The 23,417-nt window shown below is 42.7% G+C and overlaps 4 protein-coding genes across 4 annotated transcripts; 2 read left to right on the top strand and 2 right to left on the bottom strand.

The window, feature by feature from the left end:
* The first annotated feature begins 317 nt into the window (after positions 1–317).
* On the top strand, positions 318–2,494 carry LOC6595564 (cell division cycle protein 20 homolog). The gene is made up of 3 exons (XM_002020876.2): positions 318–799; positions 866–1,202; positions 1,263–2,494. The coding sequence occupies exons 1-3, from the start codon at positions 488–490 to the stop codon at positions 2,210–2,212; spliced, it is 1,599 nt and encodes a 532-aa protein (XP_002020912.1). The 5' UTR covers positions 318–487; the 3' UTR covers positions 2,213–2,494.
* Positions 2,491–17,745, bottom strand: LOC6595565 (NF-kappa-B inhibitor cactus). Its single transcript, XM_002020877.2, has 7 exons — positions 17,514–17,745; positions 15,867–16,920; positions 15,261–15,438; positions 14,902–15,112; positions 4,167–4,255; positions 3,829–4,086; positions 2,491–2,844 (listed from the first exon to the last, which is right to left on the bottom strand). The coding sequence occupies exons 2-7, from the start codon at positions 16,655–16,657 to the stop codon at positions 2,773–2,775; spliced, it is 1,599 nt and encodes a 532-aa protein (XP_002020913.1). The 5' UTR covers positions 16,658–16,920; positions 17,514–17,745; the 3' UTR covers positions 2,491–2,772.
* Positions 17,746–18,280: 535 nt separating this feature from the next.
* On the top strand, positions 18,281–19,230 carry LOC6595566 (NIF3-like protein 1). Its single transcript, XM_002020878.2, has one exon. The coding sequence runs from the start codon at positions 18,309–18,311 to the stop codon at positions 19,158–19,160; it is 852 nt and encodes a 283-aa protein (XP_002020914.1). The 5' UTR covers positions 18,281–18,308; the 3' UTR covers positions 19,161–19,230.
* LOC6595567 (39S ribosomal protein L4, mitochondrial) lies at positions 19,162–20,189 on the bottom strand. Its single transcript, XM_002020879.2, has 2 exons — positions 19,510–20,189; positions 19,162–19,451 (listed from the first exon to the last, which is right to left on the bottom strand). The coding sequence occupies exons 1-2, from the start codon at positions 20,169–20,171 to the stop codon at positions 19,232–19,234; spliced, it is 882 nt and encodes a 293-aa protein (XP_002020915.1). The 5' UTR covers positions 20,172–20,189; the 3' UTR covers positions 19,162–19,231.
* Positions 20,190–23,417: the final 3,228 nt, after the last annotated feature.

The raw sequence follows: 23,417 nt of genomic DNA, 5'->3' as shown, positions 1-23,417 counted from the left end.
GGACCAGGGATGAAAGAACGCGACGGCATACGTACGGTCACACTAAACTAAAATATATATGGAGGCAGTGTGGCGGTTGTGAGCACCCAACGAACCTACGGCAAACTTGGACAGCAAGCAGACGTGATTTAGAATTGTGATAGTTTAATAACGAAGCAAATGTATATGCGAATTCTAACTTTCAAGTCGTGCACATAGTTTTTATAATTCGGTCACAGACGGCACACTTTTTCTATATAATGTGCCCGGAAACTTACTTCGAATTTCCTATGCTCTGAACACTTATAGTATCTCAGTATATATTTTGATGAGCAAAAGTATAATTTTTCGGAAAGCCGCTTACGGTCACATTGCAATTCCAAATCGAACCGCCATTATTGTTCGCCAAACAACCCACATCCGAGTTTTAGAAACCGAACGCTTGTGCTATTACTAGACCACTGGTTAATCATAATTGAAGTACGTGATAAACCCAACATTTGCCAAAATGTCTCAGTTCAATTTTGTGAGCGACTTGCAAAATGCTCTGATCATGGACGGCGAGACGCGCGGACCTGCCCCGCGCTGGAAGAAGAAGATGGAGGCGTCCCTGAATGGAAGCCAGAATACGACACGCTCGGTATTGTCCGTCTCTTATAATACCAGCTTCTCCGGCGTACAGGCCCCCACTAAGACGCCCGGGAAGAGTAGCGAAGGCAAGACCAAGAAGTCGACAACGACGCCAACAAAGACGCCAGGCGGTGGCGATCGTTTCATACCGAATCGCGCGGCCACCAACTTTGAGTTGGCGCACTTTCTGGTAAGTGAAGAGAACCAGCAACTTCATTGATGGCCTCTCAAAATGGCGTATATCTTCTCTGAGCAGGTAAATAAAGACTCGGGCGAAAAATCTGATGAGGAGAATGACAAGGCCACTACTAGCAACACCAACACCAACAGCAACGAGACCAATGTCCAGGCATCGGCCCACAAGGGAGAGCGACAGAAGCTTATCTCGGAGGTGGCCCAAGTAGCCGGCGACAGCAAAGGTGGTCGCATTTTGTGCTATCAGAACAAGGCTCCAGCCGCACCAGAGTCGCACACGAATCCCCTGAAGGTGGTTTACTCCATCAAGACACCCATATCGACTAAGAGCGGTTCTCGTTATATACCAACCACTTCAGAACGTATCCTAGATGCTCCAGACTTCATTAACGATTACTGTAGGTTGCATCTGCCATCCTCTTAAAGCAATACTCAGTTCTGTCTTGTTTTTGTTACAGATCTAAATTTGATGGATTGGAGTGGTGACAACATCGTAGCCGTTGCTCTGGGCAGCTGTGTGTATTTGTGGAATGCTGCCAGTGGCAACATTGAACAGCTGACCGAGTTTGAGGAGGGTGACTACGCCGGTTCGCTGTCCTGGATACAGGAGGGCCAAATCTTGGCCATAGGCAACAGCACCGGCGCCGTTGAGCTTTGGGACTGCTCGAAGGTGAAGCGGCTGCGTGTGATGGACGGTCACAGTGCTCGCGTTGGTTCCTTGGCCTGGAATTCCTTCCTGGTTTCATCTGGCAGTCGCGATGGAACCATTATCCATCATGATGTGCGCTCGAGGGAGCACAAAATCTCCTCCTTAGCCGGCCATTCGCAAGAGGTATGCGGTCTGAAATGGTCAACCGATTTTAAGTACTTGGCCAGCGGCGGCAACGATAACCTGGTGAACGTCTGGTCCCTGGCCGGCAGCGGAGTGGGCACGGCCAGCGAGGCCCTCCACAAGTTCAATGAGCATCAGGCGGCCGTGCGTGCCTTGGCCTGGTGCCCCTGGCAGCCCAGTACCCTGGCCTCCGGTGGCGGCACTGCTGATCGCTGCATCAAGTTCTGGAACGTTAACAATGGCTCGCTGATCAAGTCGGTCGATTCCAAGTCACAAGTCTGCTCCCTGCTCTTCTCCCGACACTACAAGGAGCTCATCTCGGCCCATGGCTTTGCCAATAATCAATTGACTATCTGGAAGTATCCCACAATGGTGAAGCAGGCTGATTTGACGGGACACACGTCGCGTGTCCTGCAAATGGCCATGTCCCCAGATGGCAGCACTGTGATCAGTGCCGGTGCTGATGAGACATTGCGTTTGTGGAACTGCTTTGCCCCAGATCCACTGGCAGCCAAGAAGTCTGCCAGCGTCAACAGCAAGGCCAAGCAAAGCGTGTTCCGACAAAGCATTCGCTAGAAATGCACACTATTTAGCCTTAATCAGAAACGTAATAACATTGTAGACTGTGTGTTTGTGCCGTTGACATAAGATATTTCCTTTTGCGTTTTAAGTTTAGCGTTATTTGCCATCCTATGTTCATGGACTAGTAAATTATATATTAAATTGAATGCTTTACTTTATTTCCTGTTTGCGGTTTGTACCAAGGTAACGATATATGTAGTTACTAGATGGAGGAGTTTGTCTAATACTTTATTAAATCTAAGTTTAAATATGTATAAATAAAATGCCTGACATTCTGCATCCTTGTATGCTTTATTTTCATTTTAAGTACTATTATGTGTGTGCTTTACATTCATTCCTTCGGTTGGGGAGCATGGGAGAACGTGTGTCAAAGATTATTGCATACATTTTACTTAATTTTGCAGTGGCAGGGGCAGGGGCAGGCAGGAACAGCAATTGAACCAGTTTGTTAAGTTTTGGAATTCGGGTTTTGTTTTTTGCGTTAATCGTATATGTGTATGTATGTGTATTTTTAGGCTAAGTTATGGGGTGGTATGTACAAGTGGTTGGGGCACTCAGGCAACTGTCATGGGATTGCCGCCGTTGTAGCTGACAAAGTAGCGCGGATCACCAAAACGATCGTACATCTGCAAGTACACAAAAACGGGGTATAAACCATTTAAGGATTGTTAAATTACATATTTCAGTTGAAAATATATATTTTTTGGGAAGACTATGTTATGTTAACCAAATAAAAAACAAGCAATTTTAACCAATAAAAGCAGCAAACAACAAACAATTTAACAACAAGAAACTAAATTATTAGGAGTAAACATACATTACATTACATACCTTTTCCCCATTCATCATCTTCATAATTTAAAAAAAGTGAATATTTGTTGCTTTTTTTGTTTTTTGTTTTTAAGAGTAAAATATTTATTTTTTTCAGTCAGAACATGAAAACATCAATTAGATTTAGCTAACTTAGGGTATAGTAGAATTTATGGTTCCATAAAGAGTTAGATCTAGGCGCTACACACACACACACACTCACATACAACAATTACAAACACACTGACATGCGCACACAGAGGCATACAAGAATACATAGTAGCAGATGTAGTAGGTGGATGGATAGATAGATAGAGAGAGAGTTATAGCAACGAGCATCAAGAGTTTACATAGAACGACAGCTTATCAGAATAACCGCATGGTTGTGCCACGCAAAAGGGTTACGGACATCAGCATATATCAGTATAAGTTATTGCAGTGTTTGTTCGTTACTTTGTTGGTTGGATCGTTATCTTATATACTTTGCAGGGTTTTTCTCTTCTTTCAATGGGCTCTACTAAAACATAGATCCCCTATCTAGATCGATGCTGCTTCTCTATTGATTGCTTTTTGTTTTGTTTTCTTTTTTGGTTAACAATACATAAATGTGACAACAGTTTTTACAGTTTCTAAACGGATTATTTCAACTGAATACCAGTTCAGCTTAAAGGATTTTCACTTCCTTATGTTTGTTTTCATATAATCTTTTTGAACATTTTGGAAGCTGGTGGTGGTCCATTTTTCTTTCTTATCTTCTAGTTTCTTTTGATTTTTCTGTGAATTTATGCTGTCACGCTCACCTTCGTATCGTCTAGATCTTCAATATCGCTACTATCGTAATCACTATCGGGCGGCGTTACGGTCTCGGCGCCGCGTTTCTCGAGTATATTCTGCATTCGGGATTTGTTCATGATGCACGCGAACTGGTAGGCCGTCAGGCCGGAGAAGGTGGCCGTCTCCAGATTGAGTTTCTCGCACTCGTCGAGCAGGAAATTGGCCAAATCCTCGTTGCAGCCCTCAATGGCAATGTGTAGAGGTGTGCGTCCCGATTTACCCTCCTATCAAATGATCCGAAAATATTAGAATTAGGCGAAATATTCTTTGTTAACAAAGAGTATATATATGTATATGGACTTACCCTAGCGTTGATATCCGCTCCATGTGATACCAAAATGCGTAAAATGTCAATGTGACCTGCTTCGGCAGCCAAATGTACGCAACGTTCGCCTAAAATACAAAAAAAAGATATACATTTTGATTACAAAAATTGTTAAATTTAAACAAGAGTTAGCTTTTAATTTAGTTTATTAATTTTTTTTTAAATAATTTGTATATTTCGTACAATTGGTGTGTCGCACCACTGTGCCCTGACAAAAGCTTTATTTATGAATGAAATGCGATCGATCTCTTGCACTCTCAAAGCTTTTGAGCCACCAAAAGCTCCCACTCTCCGAACGAACCGCTTTCAGTTGTAAAACAAGTAGCGTTTTATAATACGACTACAAAAAAAGCTTCGATTACGACAATGACCACTGGACGGAAGGGGTTTCCATGTGGGCTGGAGGGTAGGGTGCCAGGCAAGTGGAGGCTTTTGCCATATAAGACAATATGACAACGCGCGTTGACTTCGCATGTCTCTTACTGTGTGTGTGTGTGTGTGTTCATGTGTGATTGCCTGACGAGTGTTGAGTGCATGGGTGTGTGCGTTGAAAAACCCAAGAAATTCCCACAATAAAACAGCAGCAATAACACACACAATCACACACAGCAGACAGAGCACAACAACAATAACAATATCAACAACAAAACCCAGCAGTGTTGGCTTTAAAGTTAACAAACCAACAAAAAAAACCTATACAAAGTTGGATTTTTTGGATTTCTGCTTCAGCAACAAGTTTGCTCAAGTTCAAATTGGTTTGAACACACTAGATACGAGATACGAGTATCTGATACACATACTAATATATAAATTGCTGAATTTGCAAATAATTTAATTGACATTTAAACTTCAAACTAGATTCCGAATATCAGTCTTTTATAAGTATACGAGTAAAAGATAGAAGAATAATAATAAAAAGTTGGCAAAGAACAGAAGCATACTCATGTAGAAAATACTTTATTTGGTGAACTTTTAACATTATGAAAAGACACTTTCAGAGACTGTAGCCTTTGCTGCGGCAAGGGCCGCGGCTCTACTTTATGACCGGTGTGAAGTCACTATATATGTACATACACACTTGATCATAATAATAGGTACACACATCTACGTACACTTTAACATAACAAAAAGCAGTTGTATTCAATATTTGAAACTTGAAACTTAGTTCTCAATTATACCAATAGTATTTGTTTTCAATAAAATAAACTTTATTATATTATAGGATAATGTTATAAAAGAAAAGAGAGCAATTTGTACTTCAGAGTCAATGTCAGGCTGCTCAAAATAATAGGTACACTTCAAGTTTTGTTATGAAAAAAGTTTTTTAACTGATTATTATTATTTTTTTGTTGCCTAAATGGGATTTATAGTTAATATCCGATGTATCCAGCTTTATTTTTTTTCACCTTTGTAATTATTTTTGGCGTACTTGTAATAAGCGTCTGGCAGGTGTCTCATACCACAATTTTTGGACGCCCTCGCATAATTTTTGATTATTTGAAAATGAAAACTTAGCTAATTTTGTTTCGTAAATCTCCCCACAAGTTTTCGATTGGATTTAAGTCGGAAAATTTAGGAAGCCACTTTAAAACGTCTATTGTTTGGTCCTCAAAAAAGTTGGTCAAAAGCTTAGATGTGTGCCTTGGGTCGTTATATTACTTAAATACCCAATGGAAACTCATGTTTTCTTCAGCATAAGGTAGCATAACTGTCTGCAATCTGGGTTTGTATTGCTCAGCGTCCATTCTGTTCGTTGTCAGGAAAAATGGACCTACGCCGTACCAGGATGAGCAGCCCCATGTCTTTAGCTGGCACCTCCATGTTTGAGAAATTTTTTGTTTGAAACATGGATCAAAATTCTTTCGTTTAGGGCTTCCTACATTGCTTTCACATTCATTCCCTAATAAATTTATTTTAGTTTCGTCGCTCCATAAAAGGCTTCTCCACTTTTTCTCTCCGGCGCATCCTGCGCAGTCTTTATGATCTTTAGCAAAAGTTTGCCCCATGGCTAGATTTTTTTGACGCGTAAGTGGGACCTTTCTTTCTATTCTCCTTGGAAGGCTGGCTTGTTGTAGCCGTCTACGGATCGTTGGAGCACTAACTTCTAGTGCAATTTCTGATGCAATAGCCTTTGACGACTTAAATGGGTCCTTATTCCTCAAAGAAAAGTATGTAGTGGTCAAGTGTTATGGTTGTTTTCTGTGGCTTTCCGCGAGTTTCCTGACTAGGTTTTATTTTTTAAAGCATTGTAACAAAATTATGAGAACTTTTCATTAATCTGGCAATGGCCCGAAGAGATTGGCCTTCTTTTTTCAGACTAAGAGCGAATTGGGCTGTGCAATAAGACTTTCGGCCTATTCTTGTAAGAAAAAAATAATTATTTGTTTATATTTGGACTGTTGTTAAATGAAATGGATGTTTAATTGCCAAAAAGTCAAGAATTTCCAAATTATTCACTTGATATTCAAAATTTACTGACACTGTACCTATTATTTTGATCAGCCATAATGTGATGTCAACTCGCAATTTCGCTTAAAGCTCTGTTATTCGGCGGTTTCCCTGTTTAATTTTTTTTGTCACGGAACTGCAATACATTGACAAATAAAACATACCAAACAAAATTTTGTTTTCAACACTTAAAGTACGATAAAACTAATTATTAATGAAAAGCTTCAAGGTGTACCTATTATTATGATCAAGTGTGTACATACAATGTATGTATGTGAACTTATGATTTATGTATTTATGCAATATTATTTATATGTCGTTTAGTATCGCTGGGGACAAATTGATTTTTTTCAAGAAAAATTTCATCAAAAATTATATGTGTTGGATTTTATCTGTTTTTATTTTTCTTTAAATTCCTTTTTTACATGTTTTTTTTCTATTCCCCCGGCAGTTCTTAAATATAATTAACAAAAAAAAAAAAACTTTATACCTTGCATTGCTACTATATAAACCTAGAAATACGCCTTTCTTTCGTCTGACCAGCAGTTGCTGTCTTCCCCCAACTCGAATCAGAGTCTCATTCTTAAATTGAGCCGTTAACTGCTCGGTATCGCTGTGGTCCGTCTCTCGTCTCGCATACAGATTATTGTAGTAAAAAAAACGTTGAAAATAAAGGCGGATTGTTTAGTTTTTTGTTTGTATTCCATGCCTGGGCTTTTGCTTGATTTTATGGCTTTATGATTAGTTGACGTAGTCTTTTGGCGTTGCCTGGTTTTGCTGCTTTTATTTTTTTGCGGCTGGCTACACGTGCTGTTGATTGACTTTCACACACAAACAGCAGTCGGCCGGTCGGACCCCCTATTTGCATAATACCCCTTCCCCCTGCCAACACTTGTAGGAGGAAGATCGGAGATTTCCGCAAAGAATTTGTTTTTGCTTGAGAACACAGTCACAGTCTCTAAACTTTGACTGTGACTACGATTAGTATTTAGGGAAATGCAGTAATAGTCAAAGTTGGAAATTTATGAGTCAGTCGAATCCTAGAAGCGATAGCGACAGGGTCTAGCCATGAACTTGAGTCATCAAATCAGGAGGTTATCAGAAAGAAAGATTAAAAGAAATAGATCATAGCATATACCAAAGCCAGACCAGTACCTTTTTACGTTTCCAGTTCCGTTTTTTCTCTCTCGACTGGAGAAAGAGGTAAAGAAAGCGGCAGCGGCGGCTCAAGAAACTCAAAACTCTACAGTCCAGTTTTTTCTTTCTTTTTTATTTGTTGGTTTTGTTTTATTTCGGACTCGTCGACTACGATGATGGGGAGGTTTACAAAAGCAACAATTGTGTCACAAGCTTTAAAAATAAACGATGACAACATGAAGTTTTTGTGTGTGTGTGTGTGTCTGTGTGTGTGCTGTTCCAAAGCTCGACTAACTAAAAGGAGAAGCAGCTAAGACTAGCCGATTGAGAGACAGAGAGATGAGGCGACCAGGCGGCTGTAAAAGACAGAGCCCAGTCCTCAATTCAATTGTTGTTGCAAAGCTGCTCGGATCTCGGATTTCGGATTTCGGATCCGAGCAACGTGCCAATCGTTAGCATACGATTAAAGATGGGTAGTAGGCAACCAACCTACAGATATAGCAACTTGGAGGTATATATGGTAGTTATTAATAGACACACAAACATCCACATGTATGTATACATACATGCAAATATGTACATATGTATGTAAATAAAACATGAAATATGAAACACAAAAGTTTGTTTCAAACTTTGTTTTGGGAATTCCCCCGCAACCGCCGCTTTGGCTGCGTCACAAAAATCACCATAAAAAATTTTTAATCCGTTCCATGATTTTTTCATTATTTTGGGAGGGGAACCTGCCAACAAGTCTGTGAGATATTGGGCACCGAAAAACCTGACATCAGCTAATACAATGCTAATCGAATTGGTGAGGTGAGGTGAGGTGAGCGTTTGCGGAGCGTTTAGTAACCGTTATGAAACCGTATTGAGAACTGCGCAGAAAACCCCATGGGAAATTCTATTTGTCGAGCACTCGAACACAAAATGCCACTGCACCCCCACTTCATGCCACTACCAGGCCAGTACTTAATGCCTATTTACACAGGCGTTGGCGTCCGGCGACCGGCGACCTTATGTTAACTGTTATATTGTGAGAAAAACCCAAAAACGGCGCAGTTAAAAGTACTCCATAAGTCAGCCAAAAAGTCGCCGCAAAGTTCATAAATTTATTGACAGCCCGCAAATATTAAACACGATGTTGATGTTGCTGGCAGGCAGGCTGTTGTTGTCTTTCGTTTAAATTTAATTAATTGTGCTTATTGTTGAAGCAGGCATATCTCTGAGATGGGATCTGTTTTTTGTTTTTTTTTTTGTTTTGTCTCGTTGCTACAACGGGTTTTGTTGTAGCAGTAGTAGTAGAACCCTCCACTCCACTGCACTCCACTCTGCTCCGCACGAATGTATTTGTCCTTCAGGGCAAGTGTGGGATATCATGGCGGTTCATTGATTCATAATTATACATTTATGGAATTCAATTTATTCCTAATAAAAGATTATTCAAACATTTATTGGAATGTTCGCTTTTGTTTCGGCGACGCAATTAGATGTTGGAATTCCCATGATCGGAACGGCCATCGGCCAGTCCTGTCAGTCAGTCCGGTGACAATCCTGGTGGGATCGATAAGCTTAATATCCAGTCATTATTACTATTTGTATTATTTTTGTATTCCTAATAAAAGATTATTCAATCCCCTGGCAGGATGTGGTATCGACAAGTATCGATAAGCCTGGTATTCATTGGTGCTCTGGGAATTCCTCAAACGTTTGATTAGAAATTGTAAAGTGGAGTAAACATTTTAGCAGCTGGGTTTTGAGTTTTCCCCCAAACGCGTGCCAAAGAAGGAAGGTACCAGGCCATTAGGGGAATTACCTGGCGGCCACCACAAAAACCCACAAAAAATATACGAAAAAGTCAGCTGTCCAAACAAGACACACAAAAGCATACAAAATGAACAGAAAAAAAGGAAAAGATAGGAGAGGGTAAAAGACAATATCAAATTAGTAGTTTATTTACGAAAAGACTTCTGGGCGCCATTTGCCAATTTTTGTGTCGAAGTCGAACTTTCCCAACGTGAAAATTAACTGAATTGCAAGTGAAAAACCCCAGACCCAGACGACCGCCAAATGAAGCGAATCAACTCAAATAACAACGGCAACGGCAGCGGCAACGACAACGGCAACGACAACAACGACTATAACAAATGACAAACAACGCGCACAATTTAGCACAATTAAAGCTGCGGATTTTCCATTCCATGACGTTACTCTCCAACGACGACAACGACTGACTGACTGACTTGGCAATGAAAGTGTTTTGAAAGGCACTCAAGACTCAACTCAAGACTGAAGATCGGGAGTCGGCGATCCAAAGCCAGTTCCAGCCACCAGCCACCAGTCACCAGTCACCGGGTGGGTTATGTCAGCGATCCGCCACCGCCACCGTTGTTGACTTTCTTTTGAGCTACATTTTGTATGGATCCGACCCGATCCGATCCGATTCGAATGCGGAATGCAAATACTTGGGGATCGTCAGCCACGTGTGGCACGCAAAACGAAAGAAAAGAAAACACACACAAAACCCAGGTATAATAAAGCCGCAAATGGGGGGAATTTTGGGGGAAAATCCCACCTGAGCAACGGAGCCGCCATAGGTTTCCCATACAAGAGGTCACCCGTGCTACGCCATCCATGTCGGAGTGCGGCAGCAGTAGAAAGGGAGATCAGATCAACGTATAAGGGCTCGTCGGTATTTGTGCTGTTGGGGTCTTCCATCAGGTAGTAGTGGTATCATTCATAGAGCTTTCAATATTGCAATACTTAAACTTCCGTTGTTTTTGTTTTTTGTTGTTGAGCTCATGTTTTCAGCGGGGGAAAAAACGTACATTTTACTCATTGGATATGAACTACGAGTATTCATTGAAGATAAACGAGTATAAATAATGGCAAAAACCAGAGGGGGGAGAGAAATATTTCCGATGTTATTTATGAGATTTAACCTTGTCCAGCGTAGATCTTAATTCTCATAAGAGAGTGCCCATAGGGGTCACCAAACTGAACAGACAGTTTCTTCAATGAGTTAAGCGGATAAGACGGAAATGATACGATCAAACCGATTCATCAATCTGATCTACCCACGGAAATACGATCATTTTACACGTTTGCAGTCAGCAGCCAGCAGCCACAGCCACAGCCAGCAGCTGCACAACAAAGCGGGAGAGGCCAGGCGCTGTCTCTGACTAATTTGTTATTCATTAATGTAATAGGTAGATGCCATAGATAGAATGTCATGGAATCAAAAGTAAGTAAATAATACTCCGACACCCCGACACAAAACAGGTTCTATAGATAGGATCGGGTAAGGCGCTATAGGTATCTACATATGTATGTATATCGAACTATCTTTCTCTTTGTTTCTCATGCGTTCCTGTTTCTGTTATAAGGTCCAGTCAGTCCCCCACAATTGACGATAATTAAGCTCCGATGTGGCAGTTATTAGTTTCAATCCATCATTAGGTGACTTCTTGAAAGGCATTTCCATTGTTCTGGCTACGTCGAAGGTTTATAGGATTATTGGTTTTCCACGACTTCCGTCAAGTCATGCCCTGATAGCGAATTCCTAACTGTCGTTCGTCGTTCAACGGTTCCACGGTTCAAAGAACAAACGACCGGATCGAACTTTTCGAATATCGATCACTTAATTCCACACACAAACGGTATGGTATGGGGCGGCCCAAGATCATCGTAAATAAGGAATATTGAAATGGTAAAACCATTTGGCTGATAGCTAGTTATCTTCTTTTTTAATGGTAACAGGTACTGGCAATGGCAATGGGAATCGGAATCGGGGAGTCGTACTCGTATAATCGCATAATAAACGACCACCATGGGGTTTTCCTGGCCGTCGGCTCTGATAACGGTACGACTGATTTCCCAGTTACCAAATGTCTGCTGACGATCGAACATCGGCTGGAATACACAGCTGGACGGTCGGACATATCTCGTTTGCTTTGGCGTTGGCTCTGGACAGCCGCCTTATCAATCGATTGTCGGGGGAAGTACGGAATTCAAGTGCCCAGCAACAGATTTGTGATTCGAACTCTCATTTCTCTGAATGACTCGATATATGCATTTCACTTTTATCTGTATATTAACAAAAATCCTACGAATCAGCCTTCAGGCTCTCTCGAGAGATAACTGAAGCGTCGAACACACAAATTGGAATTGGCATTGTTCCCAATGCAACATGCCACACATGCGGCACAAATGCTGCTTATTTCTTGGGGGGGAGGGGGGATTCCTTGAGATTCTGAAATTCCCTGCAACGCTAGATATGCAATAAAGCATAGGACGAAGAGGTAATTTCCCTTGGGAAAATTATACTGCATGCAAGCATTTGTGGGAATACAAAAAAAAGATACAGTACATATGTACTACCCAGTATTCTGGAAATTCATCCATCGATCCGGGGATTCAGTCGCTTCTTTACGTACAGATAAGCATACACTAGTATAGTACTTGGAAACGTCACAATTACCATCCAGATAATAAAACATATACATATATACATATGTATGTGTATAGAACGAGCATGTGGGCTCCTCTTCTCTCTTCCCTCTTTTCGATAACGAATTCACACAATCAATCGATTACCCAAAATGGGGAAATTCTGCGATGGGACCCTCCATTCCATTGTCTGAAAGAGGGGAGGCCTCGCAGCAGAAGGCTTTCTGCTCTCCAACTATTAATAGATCCTTGTCCTACGGGGGACTCTGATTGCGTGAGGTTATTTATAATCGAAATCCATTTTCATTTCCATTTCCCATTTTCCCGTTGCGTGCGTGTGTGCCTGCGTGCGTGCGAGTGCGAAGCGGTAATGAAGGGGCCCCCAAAATGGATTATAATCCCCGTAATTACAAAAATACTTGGGATTTCCCCACAAGAAAATCAGCACAAATATTTGAGCTTGAGGTTGAGGTTGAGGCTAGGAGAGTTCAAATGGTCTTCATTGATAACGAACCTTTCCCAATTTCCTCCACCAAGCGGATTTTTTCTTATCGATCGAAAATTCTTTTATTTGCTTAGGCTTTGTTTTTTTGTGTGATTCTTTTTAGGTCTCCATGGTGCACTATTTTTAACATGTTTCTACATTTAAATGGAAAGGAATTTAGCAAAAAGCCCTTTAAATGGGGGTATAATATTAAATTAAGTCATTCTATTAATATCAGTGGGAGATTCATGAAGGTACGCTACGCTTGGTTTTCCAAGAAATAAATACTCTGTCAAAACAAAAAATGTCTGATTTTACGCCTGATGAAATATCCAGAAATTCATGGAAATTACAGGATTATATTTGACTTGGGGGCACTGGCACTGGAACAAAAAATTGAACTTCGGTTCTAGTACATTTTGCGTGTGTGAATTCCCTAAAGACTGACGTCAATTGGCTAGGGAGGGAGGAAGGCTGGAAGGCCGTTCTTTAGTACATATTATTTGAGGAATCTGTTTACAGAACTCTACCCTGCCCTCTCCCGATTCCGATATTTCAAATTGCTTTCAAATCAAAAAGTTTTGTGTGCAAGTAGTAGACTGGCGATCGGGAAAACCCAGAAATTTCAAAAGAGAAATACTCAGGCGGCAGCGTATGTATGTCTGCTCGTCTCTCTCTCGCTTCGTTTGGTTTTTAATAGTTTTGGTCGGCTGTGTCTGCCTGCTGCCTGCCGTTGGCTAGCCAAAATACATTATATTTGGTCCCAGTCTCCGAAATGGTTATACATGTATATAGCATAAATAGGTATACACGTACCTAAGAAGAGCAGCTGTTTCTGGGGGCCCCCAAAAACCGGTTTCTGCTGCTGCTGCTTAAGGCTGACCGTATAATAATGTTTGTTCACCAAAATGTTTGCCACTCACGAACTCGAACTCAGACTCATTTGGCACTCTTTTTGTTTTGTGTATGTGGTTTGTTGTTGGGTTTTATTTTTGGGCAAGGTTATAGCAAAATCGAAAAACAAAAAACCAAAAATGTATGAGGGAACACGACTCCCAGCAGGGAAATCGATTAAACAAACGAAAGGTTAAAAGCAAATAACTTTGATATTGCAATATACTCGTGTGTACCCTCTGACACAAGTTTATTAACCTTTTTTAGTTTTTGTGGTAAGAGAGGGACAAAGACTTTTACTTTTACTCTTCTAGGTTTTGGCCAAAAATAGCCAGATTCGAGTCTAGGCATTCTCTTTGGCACTTTTCGCTTGTGCAATGAAGAATAAATCTCTGAGCAATGTATAGAATTGTATAAATATCTAACAATGTTTCCAGTGCCATGCAAATTTCTGGGACTTTAGCAATGTCTTGTTTCTATAAATACTCATTCTCTCCCCCACACCTCACGCAAATCAATAATTCGATTTCTGTTCCAAATCAAATAAGGAAACCGAACGAATGCGAAATGTAAATGATGGGCCGCCACGCCTGCCCCGTCCCTGCCCATGCTGCCAAACGCCTGCAAAATGATTTCCTTGACGCAAAATGCATGCGAAATGAAGTCCGGCGGAATCTGGACGAACTTAAAGTAATTCCATAAAAGTACAAAAACCATGTTTGATCTGTACTTAATTGATTCAATAAATTGAAGTAAATCAATTTACATTTGAAATAATTTCCAGCAATTTTCTTATTTCTTATATAAGAGAATTTCTTGTTTTTCCTTCCATTTTCTATTTTCTTGTATAATTTGTTTTAATAGTGAATTTTGCTGACGTCTGAGAACCTGGCAAATGTGTGCTTTTCGTTTATTTTCGTTAATCAATAACGCAGGGGGTGAGAGATGAGAGGGTGGGATGTCTTACCGAAAACAGTGGAAAAGTGTGGAAAATGTTCAGGGTGGAGAGGAGAGGCCACAATGTATTTTTGGCATCTGTTCAAAGACTATAACCAGAGATATATGTACACAAATACACATTCCTTGGTATAGATATATATATTCTATACGAACAGACGACAGACATTGTCTCGCACTGTGGCTAGCCGATGTCGGGACAGCAAATTACACTATATCTAGGAATATATGTATACCATTTCTTTTGGCACAGATTCATGAAAATTTTCATGAAAATGTGCCTCAAAATAAACCATTTACTACGTACTATATGTACATACATATATATCGAAATATAGGGGCACTTACCATCGTAGTTGCGTATCTCCAGATCGGCGGGTAGACGGGCATAGCTGAGGGAGCTAACAGCCTTGTCGTTCGAACGATGTCCGTACTGGCGATGTGCCTCATGGATCTCCGTGGCACCAAACTTCTCCGTCAAGGCACGAACACATTGCTTCTCGCCGGCAATGCAGGATAGGTGCAAAGCAGTATTTCCATGACGATCACGAACTGTAGGCTGTGTAGGATATGGTATTATAAGTATTGTATAATAGATAGATCTTTGCTCAGGCTTTTGTTAGTGATTTAATGGGATAGCTAGAGATTGTTATTTCCTTTTGATTAATCAGTTAATCCGCAAAAAATTTCAGAAGATTGATATTTACCTCAGCTCCAGCCAGTAGCAGCATCCTCATGATGTTCGGTTGGGCTGTGAGGGCAGCCAAATGCAGTGGGGTTTGTGCCACATCGTTCTGGATATTGAGCAGGCATGGATGCGGCGCCATGCGTATGAGAGCGGCCACCACATCGACATAACCCGATATGCAAGCCAAATGCAGAGGTCTGAAACACACAGAGAAGCAAAAACAAACGATCAGTCAGAGTTTATTTACCTGAGGTCTGGTCTGGCCCTCCCTTTTGCTTCCTTCCGCCGTTTCTTTCTTTGTGGCTTTCATTCGAACACTTGTTGTCTGTCATGTCTCGTGCGTGAGTAAAAACCCAGAAAACCCAAAAGGCAAGGAAAGAAACACTTGCCCAAAAACCAGTTTTGTTGTTGTTGATGATGATGATACCTGCCCACATACCAGGAAAACCCCCGAATCAGTCACACACATGTGTCAGTGCGCGTCTGAAGTCGCGTTTCTTCCCAGTCCCAGACCGAGTCCCAGTCTCTCATTGTCTTTAATGTGATTCATGAAACTCTCCCCCACAGTTGGTGGTCAAGTCGTCTCGATGCGATTTTTCGGGAAATTCTCAACGGAAATACTTACGTGTCGCCGTCGTCATTCTGCTGATAGAACTGCTCCCAGGCGTTGATGATATTGATGCTGCTGTTGTTCAGATTAGCCGATCCAGAGGCAGATGCTGAGGCTGCTGCATTCGTGGGTTTGTTATCGCTACTGATGGCTTTGCTGCGGCCCGAAATGGAGGTGCTGGTGCCCAGATTGTTGAGGACCTCGCCACGTCCGGCCAGATTGCTTTGGACTGTCCATTGTGGTATTCCGGCGTCTGTGTTGTGTTTGAGGCGCATTTGTTCAGTGGCGGCCGGCTGTTGCTTGATGCCAGCCTGGGAGGATGTTGGATTCTGTTGCTCCTGTTCGTCGTTGTCCTCCTCCTCGGTTTCGACCTCGTCAATGATGCCCGAATCAAGGACCACGGAAGAGATTTGCTTTTGATCGGGAGCCTGACTGGTTTTCTGCGATGACTCGAAGGCGGGTGCGGTCTTGGGCTTGGATTCGGTGTCGGTTGCGGTGTCGTGCTCGCTGATAATCTCCTCGCTAAAGATCTGCGATGATTGCGGTCCAGATATAAAACCAGAATCACTTGTTTCGCTTTGTGCTGCAAATTCTTTTTGCTTGTTAATGGCGTTGTCGTCGTCGTTGTCGCCCCTTTGCTCCGTCTTCTCGTTGATTTTGCCGCCAAATGAGGATTTTGGATGTTTACTGTTATCAAATGAGTTGGCAGCACATCCACACTCCTCTGCACTGGCCACCTCCTTGCTATTATCACTTGTTGCTGCTGCGGCTGTTGCTTGTGCTGCCTCTGTTGTTTGGTTCCACATTTTCGAGCTTTCTAGGGCTTTGCTTTACTTAATTTTCTTTGCCTTTGGTTTCAGCGCTGCTCTGCTCGGCTCGGCTCTGCTCTCGTTGCGGTTCGGTTCGGTTTGGTTCTGCTTCTGGGCTTTCTATTCTGCGCGGCGCGAGTATGTACTTGTACTTGTTGCGTTGCCAGTTGTTTCTTGAATGTTTTACTCTCCGGCACTTCACTGTCGTTTTATTAAAAGTTTGTTTAAGTGGGGGTTGGGTTTTTTGTTGTTTAGTTCTTCTGCAAAATAATTAGTTTGAGTTGTGGAAATTTACTAAGTTGAACTTTGCTTTTGAGCTCAGTTTTAATCGCAAGCTCTCTCTTTAGTCTCTCTATCGCTCTGCCTCTCTTTCGCGCACACACACTGGCATAAGTTGACACTCTCGCAAGCTCACGTAACTGCGCTTTCGAGCTTTAATGTGCCATGGCATGGGTGCGAGTGAAACAAACGTAGATGGGGGGCGCAAGTGAAAACGCAATAACAGCAATTTGTAGATTAAAGCAATTTATAAATTATACATGTGTATTGCTGACAACAAAGCTGAGCAACAAAAAACCCGTGCGATTCATTGGGGAACTATTCCATTAAGTCTTTGTGCATATATTTATGTTTCCATTTTGCACTTTCCATCTGCTTTTGTTTCACACGCACTCACACACTGCCACTTCTGGAGATCTATTTTCTCCGCACAGCCTCTCTCTATCTTTGTTCACTTTTTATATCCTATTCTTTGTTTTTCATTTGCATTCACACATTCTCAGTGATTTCTTTTCAAAATGGCAGCTTTAAAACATTAATATTATTTTAAACATTCCACTATGTCGCCCACTACCTTGTAGCTTAATTGCTGTTCCACTCTGATTTTACGCACGATTTAGCTACGTTTTGCATGGGTGTTATAAGTTAAATGCACAAATTCAACTCATTTGCTAATTAAGCGAGTTTTATACAATAATACGTGAATGTTAATGTCTGATCAAACAATATTTGCAGAAGTTTTCTGCATGCGCGATTCTATATTTTTCATCCGCCGTGCGTTCAGTGGTGCTCCGCGTTTTTTCTTTGCGACGCGATTTCTTCGGTAGCTTGACTTTTTTTAGTTATATTTATTAGGATTGCCAGTGTTGTTCAACGGACAATAAGTTGACCTTAACCCACTGAATCCACCATTAAAAAACCTCCATTTAAACAGGTGAGCAACTTGAGTTAAGCCGCGGAAAATAGCCCTGTTAGTAAATTCTACTCTTCCCTAAAAACGATTTACCTAAACTGCGCTAAAATTTTCCCGTCGGGAAAAAACACGGCAGAGCTAAATTGCAGAATTCATTTTTGTTGGTTATCCATATTTTATGTTATTTTACGCATTTTTTTATTTTTCTTCAATTGGAAGTGAGATAATCCCTGTGTAAATAAAAACTATAATATGCATACCAGAGTTTTGTTCACTTTAAATTTATCTTATATGAATGAAATATATTGTTTCTCTCTTTAAATTACCGCCAGAAATACTAGTGTTAGGTAATGTTTCCCATGTGACATTCTGCAAAAAAACACCGGGCGAATATTTTATTTATTTCTCAAAAATTTCAAAATTCATATGTTACGGGGTGTAACTAGCTTAAGAAAAATGAGCAGCTACAGTGGTCGCAAATTAACTGCTGTTGTCAAGGAACTCGAAAACTTTGCCCCGCTTTCGCTGGCCGAAAAGTGGGATAACGTGGGACTTCTGATCGAGCCGCACAATGAGAGAGATGTGAAAAAGATACTCCTGACCAACGATCTCACCGAGCCCGTAATGAAGGAGGCTGTGGAAAAGCAGGTGGAGATGATCATTAGCTATCATCCGCCAATCTTCAAACCCCTGACAAGAATTACCAAGTCCAACTGGAAGGAGCGGGTGGTGGCTGCCTGTTTGGCCAATTCCATAGCCCTGTATTCGCCCCATACGTCGTGGGATAAGAAAACTGGTGGCGTCAACGATTGGTTGGCCCAGTCCGTGACCATTAAAAGCATTCGGCCGTTGATACCCGAGTTCGGGTGCACCGAACCTGGCACCGGCTCGGGAAGGTTGATCGAGACGAATATGACAATTTCTCAGTTGGTTGAGGCACTGCAGCATCACATCGAGAACGATGTGCACGTGGCCCTGGCCGTGGGACATGATTCAAAGACACTTGTGCGCACTGTGGGCATCTGTGCGGGATCGGGAGGCTCCCTTTTGCGGGGCATCCAGGCCGATACCATCATCACGGGCGAAATGTCACATCACGAACTGCTGGAATTCAATCACAATGGTACCACCGTGCTGCTCTGCAATCACAGCAACTCGGAGCGCGGATTCCTGCGCATGTTTGCACCGAAACTTGGTGAACTCTTGCAGGGAGCCTGTCAAATCCTCATATCGGAGAAGGACCAAGATCCACTGGTCACGTCCGTACGGGTATCTGTGAGTGCCGCCCCAAAGCAAGCTCAACAATAAATCGCAGCTAACAATGCATTTTCTGGCATCAAAAATAGTTAAATTACAAATAAACGACTATAATAAGACATTTAGACTTGATCTAGCTTGAATTTGCCGCCCTTGCTGGTGGCATCAGTCCGATGCTGTTGATATAGCAGACGCTGTTCCAAATGCTTGACGGCATCCACAGTCAGGACCAACGTATCGTGCTTCAGCATAGAGTAGACATTCAGACCAAATGCTGGCATCAGATTCACATAGCCCAGGTCGTCGGTGGCATAGCAGATGTTTTCGGGGAACATGTATTCTCTGATATATAAGCAAACATTAGATTGCATTTGTCTCGAAGTTCATGCTCACCACTCACTTGTCCACAATCAAGACTGATGGTCCCCAATTGCGCTCCGCTATCAGATCTTTGATGAATTGGGCATCTCTGGTGGGAATGTCTACATTCTCAATGACGTGCAGGTCATCCTGGGCCAGCTTCACGCTCAACGTTGAGGTCAGTCCCATCACGCGCTTGTAGAAGGGCAGCATATAGAAATGTGTGGTGGGCGAACGGGGACCATGGATGACGCCACCACCTTTGAACAAAGGTGAACGTATGGAGCCATGCCGAGCACGACCCATGCCTTTCTGGGGCCACGGCTTTCTTCCGCCGCCACGCACCTCCGCCCGCGTCTTGGCATGGGCCAAACTTACATAACGATATTTTCGCTGCCATTCGATGTTCTCCTGAATGACGTCCACACGCGGCTGTGCCGCAAACACATCCGGATGGAGCTCAATCAGACCCATCTTGCGCTCGGCCACTGCATCGATATTCTCTATCCATGCCTGGCGTGGGGCATTCCTGTTTAGTGGCGCATAGTCGGCATAATCTTGAGGCAATATCAGTGCCGGCTTTGTAATGTTGGTAGCAGCTGCGGACTCGGCGGCTACATTGCTCTGGGTGTTGGTCTTCGACAGACCACGTGCCAGTGGAGTCCACACCTGCCTCGATTTATTTAAAATGTTTTTCAACATTTTCGAAAATAATGTAAATTAAGTAAATAAAAGGTGCACTAGTGATGTTATCGGGCGAACTATCGATATGCCGATTGACAAATATGCGTTTGTGAACCTTAACCCACAACCAAAAGAGTGCTCAAGTGTCAGCTGCTCTCTCGTTCTATCTGTAAGGGTGAGATTTAAAATTTTTTTAAATTTTTATTACCATTTGTATGAAATTGAATTAAATTTGTGGCTAAAAAAATCTTAGAAATCTGGGACGTACGTTCTCTCGACTTTGTGCGTGTCCTGTTTGGGTGCTTGAACCACTGGCTTCCTTTCTTCTCACAACTTGTTCCGTTGATGCGATGTTTCAGCGGATGTTGAGTTGTTTCCCGCCTTGGTCTGCACCTTGCCCACGATTTCAGAAATTAAAGAGTTGAATTCATCATCATTGAAGGGATTAGCATCGGTTTTCCTGGGAATTTTTTGTTCGGCTGCACCAGCACCGCCCCCTCGGCACCCCGGCACATCCCTGGCCAACGTCCTTCTTCCTTTTTTATGTCATTTTGACGACATTGCAGAATTTCGTTTCCTACCAACAAGCTTCTGTCAGCTGACAAACTGATTGGCGTTCAGAGTGGTCCGCAGTTGGGCAACTGTTGAGTAATTTGAATTTTGAAAAAACGGTTTTATGTTCTATATAATATTTAGAGATCTGGGAAGTGTGGAAAATCTCGTAGGCTAAGAGTGTGTGTAAACTATATATTGCATACCATTTACCTATACAGTTGCTAACTAACCCTTTCAACCCCCACATCTCCGCACTCCGGTAAGGTGAGATGGCTTTTGCTGAGCAACAACCCCCATGACTAAATGAAAACTCTTTTTCTTTCAAATTAGCAACTGCATCAGCCTAGCTTTTCCTGGACAAAAGGGGTTTCTATGGTGAACCGGTTGTGCTCCGCCACCACCAAAAACCCATCCCGGAGGCAGCCTCCAACTTTAACCAACGCCAAACTTTTACACATTTTCCCATTGCATTTCCCATTTCCACGGCGGCGGCAATGATGTCATTGATACGATTCTGTTTGATGTTGGGCATGGGAGGGAGGCTGTTTGGGGTGGTTTCGCTTAGCTTAATTAATAAGCGAATTTCCTGAAATATTATTCTCGATTTTCAAATCGCTGGACGGTCACCATTTTCTCCCCTTTCCTCCGCTGATCTCATCAGAATCGACGAACACATAAAATGCCAATAAAAGATTGCATAAAAAATAGCTGTAGCGAAACTTTGGGCAGTATAAAAGCGAATTTGTTATGTTATGCGCACAAAAGTAGGAGATGCCCAAATTTAAAACCGAAAAAAGCGCCTGAAATTGAGGGCATGGCACAGTTAAAAGCAGGGAAGAAGAAAACTCCCTCCCGCAGCCGGTAGCCCCGCAAAAATGTAATTCCTTTGGCGCCAGCCCTGTGATTATCGAAAGTAGTTCTTTTTGATGTCGAAAGTTTGCTGCCACCCCCGACATGTCTGCCTCGCATTGCGCCCTGTAGGTGGCAAGTGAAAGTGAAAGCGTCCTGGTCCCGGCTCTCGTTCTGGTCGTGGTTACTCGTCTATTTCCAGCGGAAGGAAATCTGAGCACATAAAGGCGCCTCTATGTACTTGCTTGGCACACAAACACACACACAGTCACAGGGTGGCACTCATACCATCACATGGATGGGAAAAAGGGGGAAAGCCCGGAAAAGTGCGTGAATTTTTGGCAAAAACAAAAACAGCTGCAAATTAAATGTACGGATAGCAACGACAGGGGAACACTCTTATGATTTTGAATGGAATTTTGTTCAGTCGTTAGTGGAAATTTTCAATACATAATCGATCGATGTTCAATATATGTACATATATACTTATGTAGGTTATAATTTATCCAGATTTACATTGTTACATGCAGTCTGCCTGAAGCCTGATGTCATATGGAATTGAAAAGAATTCTTTAAAGTTTCTTAGCACAGATTCATTTCAACAACTTTGTCCCTTCTCTGTTTCTATAGTTTTATAAGAGACCCTTCTGATTTCTTTTGATATTAACGGCTGTTCACTCGTACTATTCCATCGGAAAGTCCTGGTATCCTTCGCTTGGCAGTGCGTGCGAAAGAAAAGTTAAAACTATGCCGCGTAGGCGACATGGCAACAGCAGCCGCCCACCCCCGCCAACAGATTGCCTCCAACCTTCTCTTTCCCCCTCATCCACCGCATCTACCATTCCGGGAAAACTCTGCCGAGCCTCGACTGCGTTACACTTTTCAGCAACTTTTACATGGGAAACTGGCGCCAACTACAACAACAAAGCAGCAGAAGCAGCAGCAGCAACCGACTATGTTTCAACCCTGCCTTAGGGCCTAGGCGCCACCACCCACCCACTACAGCACTCCCCCGCCCCTGGCCACAAGTTCTATGTGGCGTGTGCAGCGTTGCGGCTGCGGCAGCAACAACAAAAGCAGCAGCAGAAGCAGCAGCGACGTTGGCTGCTTATCGCAACATCAACCAAGCATAAAGCTCAGCCCACCCACCCCCGCTTCAAGCAACCCCCTCACTCGAACGCACGCACAGCCCCCACCACCCCGCATCCTTCCTCAGTTCGGTTGGGAAAGTTGAAAGTGGAAAATTGTGCGTGGCAGGCAAAAGTTTTGAGGCCCCCCTGTCGAAAGACAGACAGTCGACAGAGTCGAGACGATGTAGGCGCAACGAGGTTTGTTCTACAGGATCCCACTCCGCCCTCTCCATCCTTCGTGAGAGCATCCTTCTCACCCTTTCCATTCCGGCTTCCGGATTCACCCATTTACTTCTGGAACAAAAATGAAAATTAAATGAACAGGAATCATCTGTGCATCATCAGCGACCAAAGGGGGAGAACGAGGCGGAGCAGCCGCGCTGCTGTGGCATGTGCATTAGTATCTTGGCCCCACCCCCAACTGTAACACAGCTGGTAGTCATTTATCTGCTCCTTCGTGTGCTTCCTTCCTCCTGTTTTCGCCACTGGCGCCCGAGTTTTGCATTTGAATTTATTTTTCCTCGCCAAGGACTCTCTTGGCCCCTGGCCGGATCGAGGCCAGCTCAAGTCGGGCCATTTCGCCAGCCGGATTAGGTGACCATGACAATGGCCCTTCTCTGTTTGCTTTTTGTATTTCCAGCGGCCAAAGATATATTCAAATCTGCCTCCGAGTGTACACCGAAAATATAGGATCTATCCTAAGTCTTAGGGAGACTAAAAACTATGATAC

Source organism: Drosophila persimilis, unplaced genomic scaffold, assembly GCF_003286085.1.
Source record: "Drosophila persimilis strain 14011-0111.01,24,50 unplaced genomic scaffold, DperRS2 tig00000191-arrow-pilon, whole genome shotgun sequence".
Classification (NCBI taxonomy): Eukaryota; Metazoa; Arthropoda; class Insecta; order Diptera; family Drosophilidae; genus Drosophila; species Drosophila persimilis.
The sequence above is the reverse complement of the archived record's forward strand: the minus strand, read 5'-3'. Positions and strand labels throughout refer to the sequence as shown.